Genomic DNA, 24,513 nt, shown 5'->3' on the forward strand with positions numbered 1-24,513 from the left:
ACTTTGGGAAGGAAAGGCATTTAATACTAAGATGGAAAAAATCTATCCTCATCCCCAGTCCTGCTTCTTCAATCAGGTGACCATGGTCTGGTCACTAGGAAGGGACAGTGTGTAGATTAATAGACTGAACTTATCTACAAGGCTGCAAGGATGGATGGGCAAGTACTAATGCTGTGTTTTATCTTAGTCTTATTTATGTTTCTGGTAAGATGAAATGGACAGACAGACTGCTGGATTTCATGATCTTAAATGTTACAGGGAAATTAATTATGGAATCTTAAAGTTCAAGCCCAAACCAGACCCCATCCATCTGCCAAGCAGTCTCAGGCCCCAGGCTGAGAAGCAGGGTGATTTAAGGCACACCCTGGAGTAGCTACAGCTGCAGGATAGTCATACTCACAGGTCCCTTCTACCCTGTGCTGTCCTTACTCTGCTACAGACTCTAAGGTACACACAGCATGAGATGACAAATCCTAGCTTTGGGATCAAGGGGCTAATCAAAAGTGAAAACGACCCAGCCTACCAGGCGACCTGGCATTGCTATGCCCTGCCCGCTTCTGTTGTACTCACAAGTGCCAATATTTTAGAAAACTGCCCGTTAAGATATACGATTTTTTTCTGGGTATCTGCTTAGAACCCTCCTCTGTCTCACTGCTCTGCACCACATTTTTATTTCTTTTCTTTGGGATGATAAACCCAGGATGAGCAAGAAGTGCTGAGCATCACTGAGATGTAGGGAAGTGCAATGGGGGTTTTGCCCTTGGTGGGAATCTAGATTTGAAAACTAGAATATATGACAGGAAGCTAGGCAGGTGCTAACTTGGGCCCATGAAATCCTCAGCCAGCAGGCCACGCACTCAGGTGAGACTGTGATCAGGTGTCCAGCAGCAGCTAAACCATCCAGAAGTCATTCTGGTTTTGCAAGTCAAGCGTCTGATGGCCTGGGGCCTTCGCTAGGAAGTAGAGAAAGCCTGAGGGTAGTGGTTCCCTGCCTCGGGGAGGGCAGAGGGCATGGTCCCCAGGAGCTCATATCCACCAGAAGCACTTCTTCTTCACCTTCTTGGTTTTCCGCCTTAAGTCCTGTTTCTCGGGAACTGGAGGCTCTGCTGGGGACTTTGGTGGGGGAGAGGCCTCCTCCGCTAGCTCCACTTCCTCCAGACTCTGTAGAACTTCATGGAACCTGCCTTCTTGCTGCCGGAAATCATATTCTACACTGAAAAACATGGAGAGGAAGCAAGGAAAGTAAATTCAAATCAGCACATATTGATTGAATGTCACCAAGTGTCCAACAGACAGAGAAGAGCCTGGGCTTTGGGATCAAGTCCCAAATGCTTAGGTGCCTGCTGGCTGTGTGACCTTGGGGGAACTGTGCAGTCTCTCTGAATCTCCAGTTTCTCATTGGTGGAATTGGCATGTGTAATACCTTCTGCTTAGGGATGTTTCTAAGTTTAAATGAAGCACATAACATGGCAGCCTAATAGTAGATGGCCAATTAAAGTTGTTCCAACCTCTCTCTCACATTTATTTAATGCTCCTGATTGTTCATTATTTTTACATACACTTAAAGCATAAAACTGCCTCATAATATAATGTTTAAGTAATACAGAGAAATATGTGATAAAACTAACAACTCAGTTTCCTTACCCATAAAATGGATCTAATAATGGCCCCTGTCTCAAAGGCTTTTTTGGAATTAATATGTATATAGTGAGGGACAGAGAAGCCTGGTGTGCTGCAGTCCATGGAGTCACAAAGAGTTGGTCATGACTTGGTGACTGAACAATAATGAATCTATATTAGTTAAGTGAGAGAATATAAAGGAAGAACTTAGAGCAGTGCCTGACAGACAGTAAGCCAGCTTGGGGTGTCCAGTGAGAAGGTGCTATTTGGGGGCTTTGTTAGTCACATGTGACAATCATGACCTGCCTTTTCGGCAGCATTTACTCTGATCCTGGGTCTCTAGGAGGTGACGTGGGCATAGAGGACCAGCTCAGTGTCTGTTTAATGACAGCCCCTTTTTAGCCCTTGCTGGGTAGGAGGCTTTGACCAATCATGACACTTCACAAACCAGCACAGGGTTTCTCCTCTTCGGGGTGAGGCATTTCCTTCTCCTCCTTGCTAAACAAGGAGAATGCACCATCTCTGTGACTCTGCATTTCCCCCACCTCCCACACTCCCACGCTGGCTCCTCATCTTTGGGCCCTCTGAGAGTTCTAGCATGAAACCAGGTAACAAACACAGCTACAAGCTCAAGAGCCTTCTCACAAGCATTCTGGCTCTGGCAGCTCCTCTGTAGGTAAATCTCCTAGACAATTAAGGGCAGAGGCAGCCCATACACAGTCTGCAGAGATGTCTGCAGGAGTCAGTCTTTGTGGCCCGGCTCTCCAGGCTCTGAGAAGGCTGAGCCAGACTTACAAGACAGGCTGACCATCCCTGATGCCACGGGCCTGATTCCCAGGCCCTCAAAGGTCAGGGGGAGCCTGAGCACCCATCCAAGCCAGAGCTTCGGCTCTTCAACCTCCGACTCTCTCAGCCCCTGAGGGCCCTGGTCCCCAGAGGTGTCATGTTTACCTCGCAGACCTGTGTACAGATGAGACCATGGAGTCTGTACGTTAATGACTCCAACATATACACATAAAATAACACAAAGAGAAGTGGTGATCAGGATATGCCCATTAAAGGAGAATATTTAAATATGTCTGTATTAAGGAATAATATGAAGTCAGCACAAGTGTAAGGCTACCCAAGACTCATTGTTAAGTAAAGAAGCAAAGCCAAGAGCCAGATATATTAATAGTAATAACATCAATGGTGATAATAATAACAGTAATAGGGGCTTAACAATCATGCTCAGGGACCATCAGGGATGGGTGTTTATTTCTATATATTTGATAAGCTTCCTCCAGATTTTCTTCTCTTAACTTACATCCTTTCACTTTCTGTGCCTCCCTGGTCTCCTCTATAGGGACATCCTCATGGATGTGTGATTTATATAATGGATGTGTAACACAGGCTGTGTTTTTCTAAGCAAAGCTCCATGACTGATTAACTGTGAGATGGTGCCAAAGTCATTTCTCATATTCAAGCCAAAGTCTCCTCAACTGAAGAATAAGCATGGTGCTACTCATGGGATCTCAGCGATGTATAAACAATAGAATGCATATACAACACTCAGTTCAGAGATAGATACCAACAAACATCAAATGATATTCAGCTCGTCATTCAACAAACATTTATTGAGTATCTCCCATGCACCAGGCCCTCAGTTAGGTACCAGAAGTGGAGTATTAAACAGACAGACAGATAGACAGACATTATCCCTGGCCTCTTCACACTGGTAACTAGTGACTCTGTGTCCTTAGTAAATGCTAGCCAATATCAAGAGCTATTCAGTTCAGTTCAGTTCAGTTCAGTCACTCAGTCGTGTCCGACTCTTTGCTACCCTATGAATCGCAGCATGCCAGGCCTCCCTGTCCATCACCAACTCCTGGAGTCTACCCAAACCCATGTCCATTAGAGATATTCTAACCAAAGCTCAGAATTTTGCCAGATCACTGAAGAGAAGTATCCACAGACACACGCTAAAGCTCCCACTTCCTGGTAGTACATCCTGGATGTACTACCCAGGATGCGCCCCTGTTGCTCCTGAAGCTGGGGTGGGCTTCTGCCACCACTCCCCACAGCTCCCTCTCCCCAGTTCAAATTTAAGGAGATGGGTTCAGAGGCTGGGGAATCATTGTCTCTGGCAACCTCTTGTTGCTTTAAGGAAGGAATCCAAAACAATTAATTGCAAACCCTGACTCTCATCCTCTCTTGTATTAATTCACATACAGAGAACATCCACATTCATAGTTCTCCTGACTCCTGAAATGACCCTTCCTCTTTCACCAAGGCAGAAAATTACCTTCATTCTAGAGCATTCTAGAGCATTTGGATAGAGCCAAAGAAAGTAGGCACCCTCTGCTCATTCTAGGAATTTCCTCAGCTTTTAGAGATAGGAAATTCCATCCACCCATCATCTTACCATCCATCATCCATCCATCTGTGCATCAAACCATTCCTCTATCCAGCCAGCCAGCCAGCCATCTAACCATCCATTTATTCATCAACCATTCATTCATCCATACAGTCATCTGCTCATTCATCTAGCCAGCCATCCAACCATTCACCCATTCATTCTTCCATCTATCCATGCATTCAAGCATCCATCCTGTTTTAGGCCTGATGCTGCTCAGTTATAGGGACACAACAATGAGATAGAGAGATGTGGATGCTGCTTTTGTGGATGTAGCTTCCCAGCGTATGATACAGGTGATTAAACTAACAATTGCTTTAAAATCTGTCTTGTATATATCTCAACAACCCCTACTCTCCAGCTCTTCATCCATATGTCTCTACCAAATTATATGAACATACACACAAACCAGCTTCCTTCTTCTCCTTATATGTGACATTTCTCTGATTTCTTAATTCAAGCAACAAACAGCCAAAACAAAGCACCCGAGTGTGTCAAGACTCATCAGTTCAGTTCAGTCACTCAGTCATGTCGGACTCTTTGCGACCCCATGAATTGCAGCACGCCAGGCCTCCCTGTCCATCATCAACTCCCAGAGTTCACTCAGACTCACATCCATCAAGTCAGTGATACCATCCAGCATCACTGTCGTCCTCTGTCATCCCCTTCTCCTCCTGCCCCCAATCTCTCCCAGCATCAGAGTCTTTTCCAATGAGTCAACTCTTCACATGAAGTGGCCAAAGTACTGGAGTTTCAGCTTCAGCATCATTCCTTCCAAAGAAATCCCAGGGCTGATCTCCTTCAGAATGGACTGGTTGGATCTCCTTGCAGTCCAAGGGACTCTCAAGAGTCTTCTCCAACACCACAGTTCAAAAGCATCAATTCTTCGGTGCTCAGCCTTCTTCACAGTCCAACTCTCACATCCATACATGACCACAGGAAAAACCATAGCCTTGACTAGATGAACCTTTGTTGGCAAAGTAACGTCTCTGCTTTTGAATATGCTATCTAGGTTGGTCATAACTTTCCTTCCAAGGAGTAAGCAGCTTTTAATTTCATGGCTGCAGTCACCATCTGCAGTGATTAGACTCATAACAGTGCCCTAATACTGATTAGAAAAAAACAGTGCTTTGGGTATGTTCAAATGTGTATAGAACTGGCAGGCCTAGAGACAGAAGAGCCAGGAGACAGAATGTTAAGTCTATCTCAGCTCACAAGGTAAAGCACAGCACACTGGAGAGCTCAGAGAAAGGGCTCTTGGGTGTAATTCTCCTGGGTTTGAACGGAGGCAGTGCCACTTACTGGCTAGGTGACCTTGGGCAAATTGCTTTTCTTTCTAAGACCCAAATGAAAGTAGAGGTTCTGAAGCGACCTTACCAGGTAGTTGTACAGAGGGGGACAATAACAAGGTGAGTGTCCTCAGGTAGATGGGGTCTCTGCCCACTCCACCAAGTCTTTTGTCTTCCTATCTCAGGGAGTGAATGCCTCACCTCCTCACTCGTGCCTTTGGCCCTTCAGTAATTGTATACCTCGCGAGAAACATCAGTCTTCACCCGCTCCTCCCCACCCCCCCCACCCCTCACCCAGCCATGTGCATTCAGGGAAGAATACACTCTTTATATTTCTATGGAAACACCACAGGGTTCCATTATAATCACTGGGACTTAGGGAACTCCACAGATGCCCCCACTAGTCTTGACAATTTAAAGGGGATTGAAAGTGACTTTCTTTTCAAGGCCAGACAAATAACAGAGTATAGAGAACCCTGTGTCCTTTGGAAAGAAATTGATTAATGTTTTTTAGGCCAAAGTAATTTATTAACATAAAGGAAAATCGTCACTTTTCTTCTTACCCATCCTTTTGACAAACTACTGTTTAGTTTAGAAGAGAGGAGAAGGAATATATTTTATTTTGGTCACAGCTGCCTTATAAATGGTCAGGGGCAGTGCCCTCTCTCATCTGTCTTTCGTTTTGAGGCTGGGTAGAGAAGAGGAGATCCCCCTCAACTTCCTACTTGGCTAACCCACACCATATTCAACAACCACTTCAAAGAGGGATTAAAACGCCTGCTTGAGAGAATTCAAGCAAACTTTTAGCAGAGGGTTGTTTGCAGATTCTAGGGAATGAGTGCTTGCCTTGGGTTTGATATCAAGATAGAACACCAATGACTTTTCCAACCATCACCCCCTTCTCTCCCTACCTTCCCACCCTTATATCTTCTCCATCCACAGGAAGTGCTAGGTGCTTAGTTTGCAGAGAACTCTGACTCACAGTGCTGGGGGGTGAGGTGTGGGTAGCAGATAGTGGTCAAGAAATCCTTACAATACAGGACTCAGGCCCAGAACCACTGAGATAGTTTGGAGCTTTCAAAGTCTGTAAGGTTGGTTCTCTGAAGATGCATGGAATGCCTGACTCCTGATCAGGGCTGCCCAGTTCACTGTCTGGGGAGTCTTAGAGCCACTCCCAGACAAGAGGTCTGCATGCTGCCACTTTGCATTTAGAAAGTGAGATGTGTGTAAACCGAGAATGCAAGCAAGCTGGAAGTCTTCCCTCTTGAGGGCACCTCAGTAATCTAGCTGACAGATCAATGCTTCAGCCATCATGCTAGGAGGTGGAAAGCTGGAGAATGTTTTTCTAGGTAATTGGAAGTAGCAAGAGGCCTAAGTCATGGCTTGTTTGGAAGAAGAACTAGTGAGAAGCAAAGAGTAGGTAAATGTGTAAATGCATAAAGCCAATAAGAGTCAGATTCCAGATATAGCATCTTGGCTGGGCAAAGAGAAGTTGGGTGAGACACAAGAAGAAAAAAGTTTAGACAGAAGTAAACAATAGAAACCTCTTACTTTTATATAGCACTTTCAAACTGCAAACATACCAGGTCTGCATTTTCATTTTATCTTCATGATAGCTCAGGAATCTAGGAATGTTGTTTTCCTAGATTCTGGTGAAGGGAGTCACACCATGAGTCAGGATCAGAATCTCAGCTTTCTTTCCTGACCCCTAGTCCTCTCTCCTAAAAAGGGATCAGATGTTTTAGCCCACAGCCTAGCTGTTACCAGGGTCTACTCTAAGAAGAAAATGATGTAACTAGAGAATATAACTAGAAAACCCCAATCACAGAAAGCTAATCAAACTGATCACAGCCTTGTCTAACATAATGAAACTATGAGCCATGCCTTGTAGGGCCACCCAAGACAGATGGGTCATGGTGGAGAGGTCTGACAGAATGTGGCCCACTAAAGAAGGGAATGGCAAACCACTTCAGAATTCTTGCCTTGAGAACCCCATGAACAGTATGAAAAGGCAAAAAGATAGGACACTGAAAGATGAACTCCCCAGGGCAGTAGGTGTTCAATATGCTACTGGACATCAGTGGAGAAATAATTCCAGAAAGACTGAAGAGATGGAGCCAAAGCAAAAACAACACCCAGTTGTGGATGTGACTGGTGATGGAAGTAAAGTCCGATGCTGTAAAGAGCAATACTGCATAGGAACCTGGAATGTTAGGTCCATGAATGAAGGTAAATTGGAAGTCAAACAGGAGATGGCAAGAGTGAACATTGACATTTTAAGAACCAGTAAACTAAAATGGACTGGAATGGGCGAATTTAACTCAGATGACCATTATATCTACTACTGTGGGCAAGAATCCCTTCGAAGAAATGGAGGAGCCATCATAGTCAACAAAAAAGTCCAAAATTCAATACTTGGGTAAATCTCAAAAACGACAGAATGATCTCTGCTCATTTCCAAGGCAAACCATTTAATATCACAGTAATCCAAGTCTATGGCCCCACCAGTAATGCTGAAGAAGTTGAAGTTGAACAGTTCTATGAAGACCTACAAGACCTTCTAGAACTAACACCCCAAAAAGTGTCCTTTTCATCATAAGGGACTGGAATGCAAAAGTAGGAAGTCAAGAGATACCTGGAGTAAAGGCAAATTTGGCTTTGGAGTACAAAATGAAGCAGGGCAAAGGCTACCAGAGTTTTTCCCAGAGAATGCACTGGTCAGAGCAAACACCCTCTTCCAACAACACAAGAGAAGACTCTACACATGGACATCACTAGATGCTCAATACCGAAATCACATTGATTACATTCTTTGCAGCCAAAGATGGAGAAGCTCTATACAGTCAGCAAAAACAAGACCAGCAACAGACTGTGGCTCAGATCATGAACTCCCTATTGCCAAACTCAGACTTATATTGAAAAAAGTAGGGAAACCACTAGACCATTCAGGTGTGACCTAAATCAAATCCCTTATGATTATACAGTGGAAGTGACAAATAGATTCAAGGGACTAGATCTGATAGAGTGCCTGAAGAAATATGGATGGAGGTCCGTGACATTGTACAGGAGGCAGTGATCAAGACCATCTCCAAGGAAAAGAAATGCAAAAAGGCAAAATGGTTGTCTGGGGAGAGAAAAGAAGACAAGCTAAAGGCAAAGGAGAAAAGGAAAGATATAAGTATCTGAATGCAGAGTTCCAAAGAATAGCAAGGAGAGATAAGAAAGCCTCTCTCAGTGATCAGTGCAAAGAAATAGAGGAAAGCAATAGAATGGGAAAGACTAGAGATCTCGTCAAGAAAATTGGAGATACCAAGGGAACATTTCATGCAAAGATGGATACAATAAAGGCCAGAAACAGTACGGACCTAACAGAAGCAGAAGATACTAAGAAGAGATGGCAAGAACACACAGAAGAACTGTACAAAAAAGGTCTTCACGACCCAGATAATCACGATGGTGTGATCACTCACCTAGAGCCAGACATCCTGGAATGCAAGGTCACATGGACCTTAGGAAGCATCACTGTGAACAAAGCTAGTGGAGGCAATGGAATTCCAGTTGAGATATTTCAAATCGTAAAAGATGATGCTGTGAAAGTGCTACACTCAGTATGCCAGCAAATTTGGAAAACTCAGCAGTGGCCACAGGACTGAAAAAGTTCAGTTTTCCTTCTAATTCCAAATAAGGGCAATGATACAGAATGTTCAAACTATCGCACAATTGCACTCATCTCACACACTAGTAAAGTAATTCTCAAAATTCTCCAAGCCAGGCTTCAACAGTACGTGAATCGTGAACTTCCAGATGTTCAAGCTGGTTTTAGAAAAGGCAGAGGAACCAGAGATCAAATTGCCAACATCTCTTGGATCATAGAAAAAGCAAGAGACTTACAGAAAAACACCTACTTCTCCTTTATTGATTATGCCAAAGCCTTTGACTCTGTAGATTACAACAAACTGTGGAAAATTCTTCAAGAGATGGGAATTCCAAACCACCTTACCTCGTCCTGAGAAATCTGTATGCAGGTCAAGAAGCAACAGTTAGAACCGGACATAGAACAACAGACTATTTCCAAATTGGGAAAGGAGTATGCCAAGGCTGTATATTGTCACCCTGCTTATTTAGCTCATATGCAGGGTACATCATGTGAAATGCTGGATGAAGCACAAGCTAGAATCAAGATTGCCCGGAGAAATATCAATAACATCAGATACACAGATCATACCATCCTTATGGCAGAAAGTGAAGGGGAACTAAAGAGCCTCTTGATGAAAGTGAAAGAGGAGAGTGAAAAAGCTGGCTTAAAACTCAGCATTCAAAAAACAAAGATCATGGCATCTGGTCCTGTCACTTCATAGCAAATAAATGGGGAAACAATGGAAACAGTGAGAGACTTTATTTTTGGGGGCTCCAAAATCACTGCAGATGGTGACTGCAGCCATGAAATTAAAAGACACTTGCTTCTTGGAAGAAAAGCTATGACCAACCTAGACAACATATTAAAAGCAGAGATATTACTTTACCAACAAAGGCCCGTCTAGTCAAAGCTATGGTTTTTCCAGTAGTCATGTATAGATGTGAGAGTTGTACTATAATGAAAGCTGAGTGCTGAAGAATTGATGCTTTTGAACTGTGGTGTTGGAGAAGACTCTTGAGAGTCCCTTGGACTGCAAGGATATCCAACCAGTCCATCCTAAAGGAAATCAGTCCTGAATATTTATTGGAAGGACTGATGCTGAAGCTGAAACTCCAGTACTTTGGCCACCTGATGCAAAGAACTGACTCATTGGAAAAGACCCTGATGCTGGGAAAGATTGAAGGCGGGAGGAGAAGGGGACAATAGAGGATGAGATGGTTGGATGGCATCACCAACTCAATGGACATGAGTTTGAGTAAGCTCCAGGAGTTGGTGATGGACAGGGAAGGCTGGCGTGCTACAGTCCATGGGGTCGCAAAGAGTCGGACACAGCTGAGCAACTGAACTGAACCTGGGTCCTGTTAGGTGAGGACACATGGTAATTTAAATGAAGAAGAGGTTGGATAAAAAGGAGAAGAAGAAGGACTATCTTTTATGGAATGAACTCTATTCCATACATCATCCTACAAATTTATTAATTCTCATGCCTCATGTGATTCTCAGAGACCCATGAGATAAGCATTATCTTCATGTTACAAATGAGGAAACTGAGGCAAGAGGAGGTTAAATATTCTGCCAATGGCACATACTAGTAAGTGACAGAGCAAGGATTTGAGCCTAGACTCTCTGGCTCCAAAGCTTGTACACTAAGATTCACAGCACTGAAAGAACAGTAGTGTTCAATATGTATGAGATCCTGGTTACCAAATGAGTGTGGGATGGGACGGTGACCCCAGCCGTGCACCTAAATGACCTCACATCTCCCTGTGGAACAAGACTCAATGTGGGCTGGGCCTCTGGAGGGCCCTTCATGACCCAGGCGACCAGCCCACCCTGCCATAGCATTTCCTGATTGCAAGGCTGTCCTGACAGGGAGGCTGTGTATTCGAAGAAGACAGATGCCCCATCGGAGGCTGCGTACTCAAGGTGGTGTCTGGGCTCTGCAGCGTTGGGTCTGATTGTAGGCTGCTGAGTTCTGCAGTGGCCCTTTGCTCATCCTTCTCAGCAGGTGGGTCTTGCTCTTTTATCAAGAGACATGGTGATGTACCATAAATCCAGACACTCTAAGCAAGTTGGCTGAGAAACTAATGGTCCGTGGCATCTCCCTGAAGACAAAACCACTTGCAAGTCTCTACCTCTTCATCTCTGTTGGAGTGTTTCTGTGGCCCCTCCCACCACAGAACCCAGGTGCACCACGGATTTATTGACCTCCTGCAACTTTCTTTTTAAAAGAATTAGCTGTAAGAATCAATGGGTTCAGCGAGGGTGGTTGGGTTCCTGTCCACTTGGATAAATCACACCACTTTGGAAAGTGTCTCTGTGGATGAATCACAGTCCGGGAAAGTAGAAACTTTAGTTAGCTTTTTTTTTTTTTAATTTTCCCCAGCCTGGAAGGAATATTGTTTCTAAAACTTCCTCCTAATGACCAGTGTGCTCATTATTTATAGGATATAATTTTAAGCTTCACAGATCACAGCCGTTTCAAGCCAGCAAGCATGCCCCTTCTCCTTGGGCATCTGTGCTGACAAGTCCCCGGAGAACTGCAGGTTCTCTTCTTGGTGCATAAATAAGCAGGGCCACACTGCAGAAATCTCCCTGCTGATCACCATCTGTGGGAGAGGTCTGCACTCTGGGTGCTGTGGCTCTGTGTTGAGAATGTCTTCACATTAAGTCCTCAGAAAGAGAAGGCCGTCTCAGAGACTGTGGTACAAATATTCACTGATGGTGCAAGGTGAGAAGGTAAGAGGGGAAGGGATAGGAATGCCTTCTGAAAAAGGGACTGGTTTAAGCCCTAGCGCTGGTGGATCCTGGACAAATCACGTGACCTGCCCAAGTCTCCGTTTCCTCATCCATAAAATGGGAATAATAACCAGCCCCATTTTTAAGGGTTCTTGGGAGTCTGAAATGTGATGATACATGTATGCTGTTTAGTAAAATGCCTGGCACATTGCCTGAATCAACAAATAGTAACGATTGTAGCATTAACTTGACAGAGAAATAAAGATTGGGTCATTCTGCGGTCAACCGTGGCCCGCACGCCAGCAGCCATCCATTTGTTATTCCTGTGAAATTCTCAGCATGCTTGATGTTATATTTATGGCATGTTTCAGCCTGTTTAGCTATTAATGCATTAAAATCGGTTTCATTTTTATTGCAGACAAATTGCTGATGCTATAAATCCTCTTCTTTCCCCTTCTATTCGAGGGAAAAGAAGCAAAGGGTAAAACATACCGAGAGAAACGGGAGCTAATGGCAAATGTCTGGGAGACCAAGCTGTCAAGGCTCAGAGAAGTTTCCACAACATCCCTCAAACTTTATGCCTGTTTTCAAAAGAGACAGCTTGAGCTGTGTTTGGTGGCAGTTGTTTGAAGGGTTGCCATTAACATTCATGTTCCTGCATTTGAACTGAACACTGATCAGTCCATACTGCACTGACATGACAGCAGCAAAGGCATCTGTGATTACTAGAAGGAACACACATTACTATGCTGTGTGCTTTGTAATTACTTTTCACTGCAGACTTCACTGCTGGCCAGACAGAGGACTGTGGCTGGAAGACAAGGCTCTCACAGTTCCCCTGGCTCCATACTGGGAGAGCATCTTATACAAATTCACAGATCTAGGTATATTGCATGGCACCCCACTCCAGTACTCTTGCCTGGAAAATCCCATGGATGGAGGGGCCTGGTAGGCTGCAGTCTATGGGGTTGTGAAGAGTCGGCCGCGACTGAGCGACTTCACTTTCACTTTTCACTTTCAATGGCAACCCACTCCAGTGTTCTTGCCTGGAGAATCCCAGGGACAGCGGAGCCTGGTGGGCTGCCGTCTATGGGGTCGCACAGAGTCGGACACGACTGAAGCGACTTAGCAGCAGTAGCAGCAGCAGGTATATTGCATTTCTAGTGAAATGCCTTTTTCTCTGGTTAGGTGATAGCTTTAAGTGGCAGGCAAGGCCAAGGCCCAGTGGCCAAACTACTTAACCATCAAAGGAAACTCAAGAAGGTTCTCGGCACCTCTGACTGCACCACCCCAGGTGACTCATGTAGCCCTCCGGAGCCTCTTTCCTTAGTTGGATGAAGGTTTGGCTGGCCTTTCTCCTACAGGGCACACAGCTGTATGGCTTTGCCCTGTGTTCCAGAGAGACTCCTTATGTTAAGTTCTGAATGTCAAAGCAGTGAGGGGGCGCAAGAACCGGGATGCTGGTCGCCAGGGACAAAGGGAGGTGCTGGCAGCAAATCTCCTTTTGTATCTCCCTAACTTCTTCTGCCTAGCTTGGAGGATCGTAGCAGTGGAGGAATCAGTAATGAATAAAAAAAAAAAAAAAAAAAAGGCAGCCTATGGTCTGTAGAGTTTGAGGAATGAGAGGATGCTTCACGCACATGCCCTGGGTCAGGAGCCTGCGTGACTACCCCTCCCTGAAGTGGTGTGGGTGACGTGGGATGGCACTCTGCACGCCCACCCTGGCAGGCATTTGTAATTGCTCCTCCAGGACACCCCAGAGGAGAGTTCCTAGCATCGGGGCTCCTGGCCTGGGAGCAGAATTGGGCTCTAATTGGTCTGCACCTTAATTGGAGGAGGAAAGTAATCAGGGATTACTATTCTGTTCCTGCTCTCAGATGAGGTCTGAGGAGCTGGGAGGTGTGGGAGGAAAGAGAGACTACAAATGAACACCCTAAATAATGCAAGATGAGAGCCTGGCCCTGACGTGGACCGGCAGAAGCTTGTTTTCTCTTCTCACTGCAAATAGGAGGCATCATAAGACACGCTTACTCTGTGAGCAAGCCCCTCTCCTTTCCCTCTCCCTTTTCCTCCACCCTCACCTGCGCCCTTTAGTTAGGTCTGTCCATGACCACTAACCCTGTAACTGAAGCCAAGCAGAAAGGTAAAGCATCTCTCCAATGATGCATTTAAAACAAAAGCTAGTTTCTGGGCTAGTTTATGAGCAAGAGCTTGCTATGTCACAAATGTTTCTAGTAAATCGACTGCCACCACCTCCTTTCAAGACTCTGACTTTACCTACTTGAATGTTTCTCAAACTTCGTCGGGATCAGACTTTCCTGGGAGGCTGGCTCTACCTACAGATTCCCATCCTCCTCCCCACCTCTCTGAGCCAGGAGGTTTGGGGCTTGAAGGCCAGCAACAAATATGCACAGATACCTAGGAGAGTGCTGCAGATGGCCTGCTATCACTCTTGAGAACACCATTTGTGTCCTGTATCATAAACACAAACCCTAACTATGCCCTTGGCCGAAGAGAACTCAGCCATACAACATTCCACTGAGCCCTGATAACCCTCAAGCAGGCCTAGCCTCTGAAGGCAGCATGCCATGGAATCTGACCAACAGGCAGAGAGGACTAAGTTCCAGTCTTGATATTGCCATTTATTAGTTGCAGAATAATTGTTCAAGTGCCTCTCTCACTCTCAGTCTCCACTGTCTAACATGAATAATGTGCAAGTCCCTGGACCCCAGTTACCTCGCCTGTAAAATGGGAGTATTTTTATCTATCTCATCTGGTGGTTGGGATCAGATAAGAAAACAAAAAGCATTTACAGTGACCAGTAATTGGTGCATGTGTGCATGCTAGGTCACTTCAGTCGTGTCTGACATTTTGCAACTCTATGGACTATAGCCCACCAGGCTCCTCTGTCCTTGGGATTCTCCAGGCAAGAATACTGGAGTGGGTTGCCATGCCCTCCTCCAGGAAATCTTCCTGACCCAGGGATCAACCCACGTCTCTTATGTCTTCTGCATTGGCAGGCAGGTTCTCTACCCTGGTGCCACTGGCAAGCCCCGGTAAGTGGCAGCTCTCATCTCTTTCCCCTAATTTTCATCCCAACAGATCCTTGTCTTCCCTTAGCTGTCAGAGTTGTAAAAATCATCAAAGTCAAATAAACCAACCTCCAATTAGATGTGAGTAGTTTATGAATTATGAGGACTTAATCCAGGTGCATTCGTTTCCTACCACTGCTGAAATGAGTTAACACAAGTTTAGTGGGTTTCAGTTCAGTTCAGTTCAGTCGCTCAGGTGTGTCCAACTCTTTGCAACCCCATGAATCGCAGCACACGAGGCCTCCCTGTCCATCACCACCTCCCGGAGTTCACCCAAACTCATGTGCCTCGACTCGGTGATGCCATCCAGCCATCTCATCCTCTGTCGTCCCCTTCTCCTCCTGCCCCCAATCCCGCCCAGCATCAGGGTCTTTTCCAATGAGTCAACTCCTGCATGAGGTGGCCAAAGTATTAAAAAAACACGAATTTTACTCTTAGAGAGCCAGAGGTCAGAAGTCCTCCAGAACTGTAAATGAAGGTGTCAGCAGAACTGGGTTCCTTCTGGCATTTCCAGGAGAGAATGCGTCCCTGCCTTTCCCAGCCTGTGGAGGCTGCCCACCTTCTTTACCTTGTGACCATGCCACTCCTACCTCTGCTTCTTCTGTCTCACCTTCTCTGACTCTCCTCTCCTGCCCTCATCTCTCCCTTGTAAGGGTCCATATGATTACATTGGGCTCACCTGGACCCTCCAGGCTACTCATCCTGTCCTCTAAGATCCATCATCACACCTGCATTGTCCCTTTTACCAGGTGAGGTGATGTATTCACAGGGTCCAGGAGTTCGAATGTGGACATCTCCTGTGGACATCATTCTATCGACTACGCTGGGTTTTGATGTTTTACTAAGAGAACCTGCAGACCTACTGCCTTAGTTCCCTCCTCCGAAGAGCTCACTGGTGCGGTTCAGACAATGTAGAAGGGAGACGGGATGGCCTGGATGGAGTGTTCAGTTTTCCACAAATCAGACTTTGCTTTCCTACCATAGTCAGTACAGAAGTACTGGGCAAGAGGGTTGGAAGTCCGTGATCAACAAGGATCTCAACGTCTTGTGAATTGCAACAAGTTCTCCGAGTCATCACAGGAAGAGTTGATTAGGTTCCATCTTGTAGTGTTCCAGGTATTTGAAAATTGGAAATCCATGTACTACATTCAGTCACTGTTTGATTCAGTTCCAAGACATCTACTGAGACCTGCTGCACAGAAGCCTTCCTTCCCCAGTACAGTTATTTGATTAATTAAGACCTTCTGTTTCCCCACCAAGGGTAGGGACACACAGAAGTTGTCACACTGATTTGACTTTGGTTGTTGTTTAGTCGCTCAGTTGTGTCCAGCTCCTTGTGACCCCATGGACCGTAGCCCTCCAAGCTCCTCTGTCCATGGCATTCTCCAGCCAAGACTACTGGAGTGGGTTGCCATGCCCTCCCTCCAGGGGATCTTCCTGACCCAGGGATTGAAGCTGAGTCTCTCACATCTCCTGCACTGGCAGGCAGGTTCCTTGCCACTAGCGCCACCTGGGAAGCCCACCTTGACTTGAGGACCATCTAAATAGCTGTCTCAAGCCTGCTGCTGCTTTTCATCCTCCACCCACCCCAGTCAGTATAGCTCTTCCCTTCTTTGAGGGTTCTACTGACCACTAACTGTGTATTAGACACTGGCCATGACTTTGAGATACTGGTCTTCTGCTGAAGGAAAGAAACTCATAAACACTGTGTTGCAATGTCATAAGAGAAATGGTATAGCAGAGGAATGTGCTTGCCAAGGGGCTTCTTCTTGGGAAGGAGTGAAAGGCTATTCAGAGGAATTGGCTTTTAAGCTGCAGGGCTACAAGTTTTCCAGATGAAGCAGGGCAGAAAAGGCATTCCAGGAAATGAAGAAACTTATGTATGCTAGAACACCCAGTATTTGAAGCCAGCTGAGTAGTTCACTGTGGCTGGGAAGAGATAGGAGACCCAGCAGTTAACAAGGTTACTGTCACATTCCAAGGGCCTTGAAAATTAGCTAAAGGAAACAACAGGAAGTGGGACAAAATTGGTTAGCTGGGGAGTGACATGATCAGATTCTACTTTTCAGTAAGTTAGCAACCTGTGTGAAGAATTACTTGGGACAGAGTGAAAGGGACCTGTGGCAAAAAGGCCAGTTAGTGTTTAAGTGATGAGGACCTTTATTGTCCAGAGACAAAGGGAATGAAGCTAAGGGGCTGGATATAGCAGGGAGAATCAGTAGCCAGTTTGATATGTGTTGTTAAGGAGAAGAATGAGACAACGTGGACCGTGGTTTCTTTATGAAATCATGGTCAGCAGTGCTGAACAAATAAGAAATGTAGGAAGAGAATTTTGTGGAGGAAAATATGAAATGTATTTTGGTATATGGTGAACTTGATAATTTGAGGTACATTTGAGATATCAAGATGGGAAGATTCGTAGGTAGTTTATACATATATATGTATACATATATATATAAAGAGAGAACACTCATTAAAGAGAAGATAGAGGAAGGTGATGTCACTGATATTCAAATCCATGAGTGCCGTTGAAGCATGAACAGAGGCTGAGGATGAGAAGAGGAGAGAGCCTGTCTAGGAAGACCCCTGAACAAACAAGAGCTCTTCTGTCATCTTCTCCTCTCTAGCACCTTTCACATCTTATGTGGCCAGTCTCTCCCTTCGTCCATTCAGAATGGTTTAGTTTGCTGCTTGCTCTTTATTTCCATTTCCTAAGAAACACACCTGGATGATAGGAGAAATTTTTTCTTTCTGAGCAAAACTTCCAATTCTTTTCCCTTAAAACATTTGAGGCATTTTAACTCAAACCAGGTAGACGTTTTCCTGGGAGCTATATCCATAAAATAAATGCATGATCGGTATAGTCATAGACCTCCAAAGAGGCTCCGTGATTATTTTCTGAGTGACTGTGAAGATGAAGTGCAGGGAGATATGGCTGGAGGAGTGAAAACTGGGCTGAGAGAAGGAGGAGGGGTGTGGCTTGGAGAGAGCCATGACCTTGAGAAGAGGAAAGGAAGAGCATTCCCTAGGGCACTGTTTTCCCAAATTGTAATCGCTGTTTATTACCTGCAAGGTTTTTGTGAAACTCCCCACACCACTTGCACAATTATGTACTTAATTTTTTCTCTTTAAATCAATTCACTTTTTATACTAGAAAACATGTATACAAAGCAGGCAATATATCTCTTGAAAATGAGACCTGCATAACAGTGAATATATAGGAGGGTTAGTTTTGAAAGTTAAAAGCTTCCATAAAGAATTAGAAATGATTACATTCTGGTTGGGAACTGTTGCTTGCCCATGGCTATGAACTTGAAACATGCTCACTTTTAGCAAAGAACTGTGATGAGTAAGTGTTAGAAAGGTTTTGAAGACATTCTAGCACCAAACTCAGATTTTTCCCTCTAGGTAAATCAGAAGAATTGAAATCAATTTGAAAAGAGAACAACCTTCTCACTAAGTAATTCCATGCTATTTAATTTTGAGTACCACAGGAGGCATTCAGAAACCTTCTCAGTAACTTGTCCTAGAAGTAATGCTAAGGAGAGGTGAGGAGAGTGTTTGGGAACTAAACAGCCTGGAACCAGCTTGAGTCACAGGGCCAATTCCCACCCCCTTCCCTTGAGTCCCACAGCAGTCAGAGCTCCAAGGAGTTTATTCTTCCTGGGGTATGGAAGGTCCTGAGAGTCACGCATGACATCTCTGGGCATCCATTTTGGTGCTGTTCTCCTTGGGAAGGGAGGATCTATCACAGTGTACCTTAGAAAGAAGAAAGCCAATGAGGCTTTGAGGAGCAGTGGGCAGAAGACTCCTTTTGAAGCTGAGAGAATGATTCGGATGGAACCCTTGACTTGTCTTGATGGAAGCAAGTAGCATAGCCATAGCCTTCAGCTGATTAAGCCACTTAGAAAACCGTATGGATTGCTAACTTAGTTACAGCATCTCCAGGGAAGAAGACCCGGCAGGCAGTCCATGAGGCGCCCATGTGCTTTATGTACAGTGACATGCACTGGCGTCCATCCGTCATCAGAGAGAGAGCCTGCAGCTGCGCAGGGCCTGGGGATGACTATTTCACTTCACTTATTTATTAGTTTGCAAGATCTGACTGTGCAGGACACAACACAGGGTTTGAAGTCATTTGAAATGTTTAAAAAGAAAAAAGAAATGACAACTCTCATCTTCCCTCTGTTACTATTACTGGGATGTTGTACTGATCTCTTTGCTTTCGTCAGACTAATTGCCTGTTCCTTCACAATGGCTTAGACACAACGATACAGAAACTGTCTGGGAGAGCAGTCTGGCTTTGAATGGTAATGAGGGGTAGATGCATGCAGTGGCTGCTCTTCTTGGAAAACTGGAAAGGGATGTGTAGAGGAAGGTTTGCCAACCCATTCAGGGGTAAATTTAGACTGTTTGCTTGGGACATTTGAAGTACGTCCTAGAAAAATGTAAATATTCTCATACTGGTTGGAAGGTTATAGTTTAGGCAAATATTACCACTTTTAATTCAACCTAGAACACCAGAATGTCAGAACTGAAAGGGACCATCAGGATCATCTAATCAAAGACCTTCATTTTTCAGATAAGGAAACTCAGAGGCCAGAAAGGATTTGCCCAAGGCCAGGGCATGAAACTCACAGAAGATGGGAAAATGATCGTTTGTCCCTTTAACTTACAGAAGCTAAATAGAAAGTCATCTTAAGATAATAGGAAATATATCATTTGGCTGCTGGGAAAAAGAGACTTTTCAAACTTTAAATGAAAGTTATTTTAAAAATATATATGTATATATTTTTTGTTTAGGAGGAAAAGATTTTGTCCTCCCTGAATCTAGACATTTAACAAGTTTTGTCCTCCTGGTGATATGAAATTTGCTTAAGATAGGGGATATTTTTAAAAAAAGAAGGAACAAAGGTAAGCAATTGATGAGACTCCTTAATTATTCTTTCCAATGCCCAAGCCTTTTCCAGAGCTCCCTTTTAAGAGGAGATATTTCACACTAAGGTAAAGGGCATATTTTTGTGAGCAATCCTGAAGCTCCTGGTATTTGATGAAAACACTTTGTGGTCCTGTGACTTTTAGGTTTAAAGAATTGACAGTTCAGTGAGAAAATGTCCAAGACCTCACCTGAGGCAGGAGCCCCTGACTTCCTGCTGCCCATCCCTTGCTAGGGTGAAATCTCAGGATTCTACTGGAGAGAGTGAGACATTAAAAACAAACACACACAGGCAACCCAGTTGGGCTTCAGTGCGCTCAGACCCTAGCTGCCTTTCTCATCAAGAGAGAAAAGTAATAGAGAAAATCACACTATATCCTTTTGTCAAACAGAATTAGAAGCCATCACCCGAAATGACCGCTTTCGACCGCTTTTCCACTGTGCCACTGAAAGTAGACCACCAGCTAAATGGGCATTGATCGATCCAGTAATAGCAGGAATGAGCTCCTAGATTTGTACAGAAGTTTACTGTTACAACCTGGAGAAGGCAATGGCAACCCACTCCAGTATCCTTCCTGGAAAATCCCATGGATGGAGGAGCCTGGTAGGCTACAGTCCATGGGGTCGCAAAGAGTCGGACACAACTGAGCGACTTCACTTTCACTTTACTGTTATAAAAGGCGTTCACATGTATTTTCTCGTTTATTCCTTATGGCAACTCTCAAGAGGAATAATTGTTTCCACTCTGCAGATGAGGAAACTGAACCACACATATTAGCAGATGTAATTTGGGGGATTCTGACTCCTAGTTTAGGGCTCCTACCACTGTATGATGTTTCCCTTCTGTTTCTTCTAAAAGTTCACTCTAAGGCAGCAACCTTGCCTCTTGCTGGAAAGAAGCAATGTACTTAGAACTGAATATACAGTGCTTATCACAGTTCTTGACATATTGTAATTGCTTGGCATGTGGTAGTTACTGTGGAGGGGTAGGATGTGCGGTACAACAATCAGGATCAGAAAGGGCTTGGTGTCAGAAAGATATGGATCTGAGTCCCGAGTCTCGGAATATTTGATTTGAGATCCCCTTCAGCTCTCTGAAAATGCTATGTGTGAGTGGGGCCAAATGACTAAACTTCCCTGGGGACATGAACGCCTACTTTAAGAGGTATACTGTGAAATGAGATACAAAGGGACATGCAGAGCTTAGCAAGGTGCCAGTGCTTAGTATTCAGGAAGGGGAAGGGTGATGATCTCAAAAGGATTTGCTCATAGGCCTTATTGTGAGGAAACAAAACAATGCCCTCTTTGAAACCAGATGTTAACATTTCATAGTCAAACAACCTTGTTTTCTTTTTTTGTCTTATGTATCCAAAGGCCTTCTGTCTTTGCCCCTCTCTTGACTTTCTGCATCTAAGAGAGATTACAAGAGTGTTCCGTGGACCCCGCAACTTCTGTGCTCTACAGAGCAGGTCTCAGCTGTGGCCAGGTACCTGTATATGATGCATGCCGTGTTCTGGCAGGTACTGCAATTGTTGAGATCTTGGCCAGTTCGATAAAAGTTGCGCCTGCAAAATAGAGTATTTGCTAGATAAATCTATGGGCAAACGCCCCCTGTCATGCACACATCCTACAGACTCATTTCCTGCAGCACAGCATTGTCCTTCTCATGATTTCCAAAGTCTGAAGTTTCATGATCATTGCAAACAGAGAAACAAGAAATCCATATTAATAGGATCTCACGTTTCTAGAATGCTTTATAGATGTTTAAATACTTTGAGATCTGGATTTTCTTCATGCTGACAATAATCCTCTGAGATGGGTCAGTTATTCTTACCCCCACGTGATAAATGGGGAAACTGAGGGACTTTGCAAATGAGTAGCAGAAGATGATTAAAACTCCTAATCCCTTTAGGTCATATTTCTCCCTGTCTCGTCACAGTGCTTCTCTCTTGTAAGGTTATGTTGACTCTGATTCATAGCAGCAAATGCCAGTTAATTAATTCTTCCTTTTCCTACCCTTTTGTTGATTAGCTTTCACCATTCCTTTTCCTCAGTCTTTAGGGAGCACTGTTTCAAGGAAGGAGTATCCCACACCTAAACAAATAACTGCCTTCCTGTCCTCAGACGGATGCTGAGTCACCCAGGAAAGCATTCTGGAGCTTCTTTCTCTTTGCGGAATTATGATCTCATTTCAGTCCCTACTTAACCGGTGCATGATGGACTGGCTCAAGCCTTCAGAGTGGTCAGTGGAGGGGAAGGTCAACAGTAAGCTTAGTGGCTGCCTCAAGTCCTCTGTGACAAACACACAAATAGCTAAATACTGTGCGAATGCAGTAACTCCCTGCAGGGATAGGGTTGGGGCAGAACCTGCATACTGTCATTCTCCACTATCATTATTGACTGGACCCACATCTTAATAAAAAGTAACTTTTGACCCTGCTGCTTCGTCGTCCCCTTTCTCCAATCTGTTGTCATTTGGAAATAAAAACCAATCATCGTGGAAATCCACCAAAGCCTACAACCCAATGAAACCCAGTCCAAACAAAGGGAGACCACTGCTTATAATTTGGGAAAACGATAGAATTTCAAACATTTTGGAGACATTTTACTAATGGAAGGCAAGGGTCTCTCTCTGCCCCTATCCTCCCAAATGACTTTACCCTCCCTCCACTCCCCCAAATCCACCTTACCCTTCTGTGAGAGCTCGAGCTTTCTCCAAGTCTTGAATTACGTTCAAAAGGACTTTAATTTTCTCTTGGTTTGAGTGCAGAGACTCCTCCACAGATTGCAGCCTGCCTTGGAGGTCGCAGAGCTCGCCCTGCACCAGGTGAATTGGGTTAATCCCGCCAGTCACTCTCTGCTGCTTGGTCTCCCTGTTGGGGAGAGAGGAGGGGAGGTGACCGCTTCCTGGACAGTTCTGAAGCTCTGGGATGTCTGACTTGATGGGGTTCTTTGCCGTCTGCTCCTGGCACACAGAGGCAGATTCTGACTCACTGTTAGTTTGGAGTGACTGCAGGTCCTGGTAATTGTTACTCAATGAAGAACAGTCTGAAGCCCCCCCTGGTTGGGCTGGCTGACTCTGGGAGCCAGGTGAAGGGGAGCTGTGAGTCCGTGGATGTGAGGGAGCACACCTTTCCTTTGACCTAGATGACAGAGGGCCAAGGTCTTTGTCATCGGAGTTATCTTTGGGCAAAAGCAATTCAGGTTGCAGGTTCCCTGTGCCAGGCATGTGATTGGCTCTACTGGGGGCATTTAAGCAGGAGGGGATTCTTTCTGAACCTGGTGGCAGGTCTCTTCTCCCGTCACCTGGACGCCTGTCAACCGAAGGGGGTATGGAGTTGCTCATCTCAGCAGACCGGTCTGGGCTCAAAGTGGACTCCCTTCCTGCCCAGGTAGGACTATGGTAAATATCATCTGGGACCTGAATGGCAGCTGTTACTTTCTCCAAGGCTCTCCATGTCCCAGCTTCGAAGCATAGGCTCACAGGCCCATTGCTTTGCACCTTGGACATTCTAGGGAGAAACGGGTGGGATACCTTGACCCTTCGAGGCCCATCCTCAAGATGCTGAGCCAGCCGTAAGTAGGCAAGGTCAGAGGACACAATGTCCTGCTCAGAGAGATTGCCATTCACCTGGATGGCACTTTGGGATGCTGTCGGCATTTCCACCAGGGACTTGCTAGCTGTGAGTCTCTTCCTTTTGAAAACCGGGAAATGCTTCCTGAGACTGGGGGACGTTTGGATCGCGATGTTCCGAAAGCCCCCTGCCTTCTGGGACCTGGGAAAGGAGAGTGAGTAGGTGGGGAGGTGATGGTGCCTGGAGGCCTGAGTCTTTCCCATTACAGCTGGGTCCTCGGACGTCTGGACATCCACCTCAGCTAGACCAGGCGGAGTCTTACTGGTGCCATCTTCCTTGAATCGGACCTGCTGAGATTTGCTCCTGCGGTGGTGAGGTTGCTTCACCAGCTCCACAGACTCTAGACTGTTACGTTTCAGAAGCACAGGCCTCACTTTCATACTTTGCTGGGCCATTGAGCCTCAGTTGAAAGGATTAGGACCACACACTTCTCCTGGGCACATTTCCTTAGGTCTTTGGAGCAGCTTCTAATGACAGCATCTCAGACACAGAGATCTGCCTCCGAGTATGGGCAGCTCTGTTGGCCATTCCCAGCCAGTAGGTTTTACTTAGGGGGGAGAGAGCTCTCTGTAACGCTTCCCCTGCAGTTAAAATATTATTCTATCGCAGTGGTAATTACCACTTAGATAAACAAGGAGTTAGGCTAATTATTAAACCTCTGATCTACCATGAGAGCTGGTGGGCTGTTTATCAGAGGAGGCTGGCAGGCAGTTCTGATCCTGGAAGAAGCTTGTGGTCTTGAACAAAAAGACAACGAAAGTCCCATTTAGAGGAGAGCGCCAGACTCCCAGTGTGTGAATTCCAAAAGAAACCTGCTACGTCTGGAACATACGGCTTCCTTTCTGGGAGCATCAGTTCCCAGCGTAAAACTACAGGAACCTTAAACACATCTCCTTTCCATCACATGTAAACAGGTAGAGAAGTAAAGGACCCAGGGCTTGGCTTCTTTCCTGGTACATGATGCTCCTAACGGAACATCCCCATTCATGTCAATCAGAGGTTCCTCCTTTGAGGCCATTGTTTTCTTTCATGCTGTCTCCCTTCTCTTCTGTGAGCGAAACTTATCTTCCTAAATAGCCTCACAGAACCCAGTGGGGTGTGCCGCGGACATCCAGGGGCCTTCAGAGGGCAGAGTCCCTGTTGTGGTGTCTTGGCTGAAGTTCACACGTG

The 24,513-nt window shown here is 45.2% G+C and overlaps 2 protein-coding genes across 2 annotated transcripts in view; one reads left to right on the top strand and one right to left on the bottom strand.

Moving 5' to 3' along the window:
• Positions 1 to 24,513, top strand: part of DOCK2 (dedicator of cytokinesis 2) — a 460,175-nt gene that overhangs the window by 224,208 nt on the left and 211,454 nt on the right. The gene's annotated exons all lie outside the window — the stretch shown is intronic.
• On the bottom strand, positions 837 to 23,738 carry INSYN2B (inhibitory synaptic factor family member 2B). The gene is made up of 3 exons (XM_005888158.2): positions 22,399 to 23,738; positions 21,199 to 21,273; positions 837 to 1,213 (listed from the first exon to the last, which is right to left on the bottom strand). The coding sequence occupies exons 1-3, from the start codon at positions 23,736 to 23,738 to the stop codon at positions 1,027 to 1,029; spliced, it is 1,602 nt and encodes a 533-aa protein (XP_005888220.2). The 3' UTR covers positions 837 to 1,026.

The sequence above is a fragment of the Bos mutus genome, chromosome 20 (assembly GCF_027580195.1).
Source record: "Bos mutus isolate GX-2022 chromosome 20, NWIPB_WYAK_1.1, whole genome shotgun sequence".
NCBI classification, from domain to species: Eukaryota; Metazoa; Chordata; class Mammalia; order Artiodactyla; family Bovidae; genus Bos; species Bos mutus.

Excerpts from the sequence above, each read along its gene's own strand:
- INSYN2B (XM_005888158.2), bottom strand. The coding sequence starts at position 23,738 with ATGGCCCAGCAAAGTATGAAAGTGAGGCCTGTGCTTCTGAAACGTAAC. Across the intron at positions 21,274-22,398 it reads GCTCGAGCTCTCACAGAAGG|GCGCAACTTTTATCGAACTG; the intron begins GTAAGGTGGATT and ends TCTATTTTGCAG. Across the intron at positions 1,214-21,198 it reads ACGGCATGCATCATATACAG|TGTAGAATATGATTTCCGGC; the intron begins GTACCTGGCCAC and ends CATGTTTTTCAG.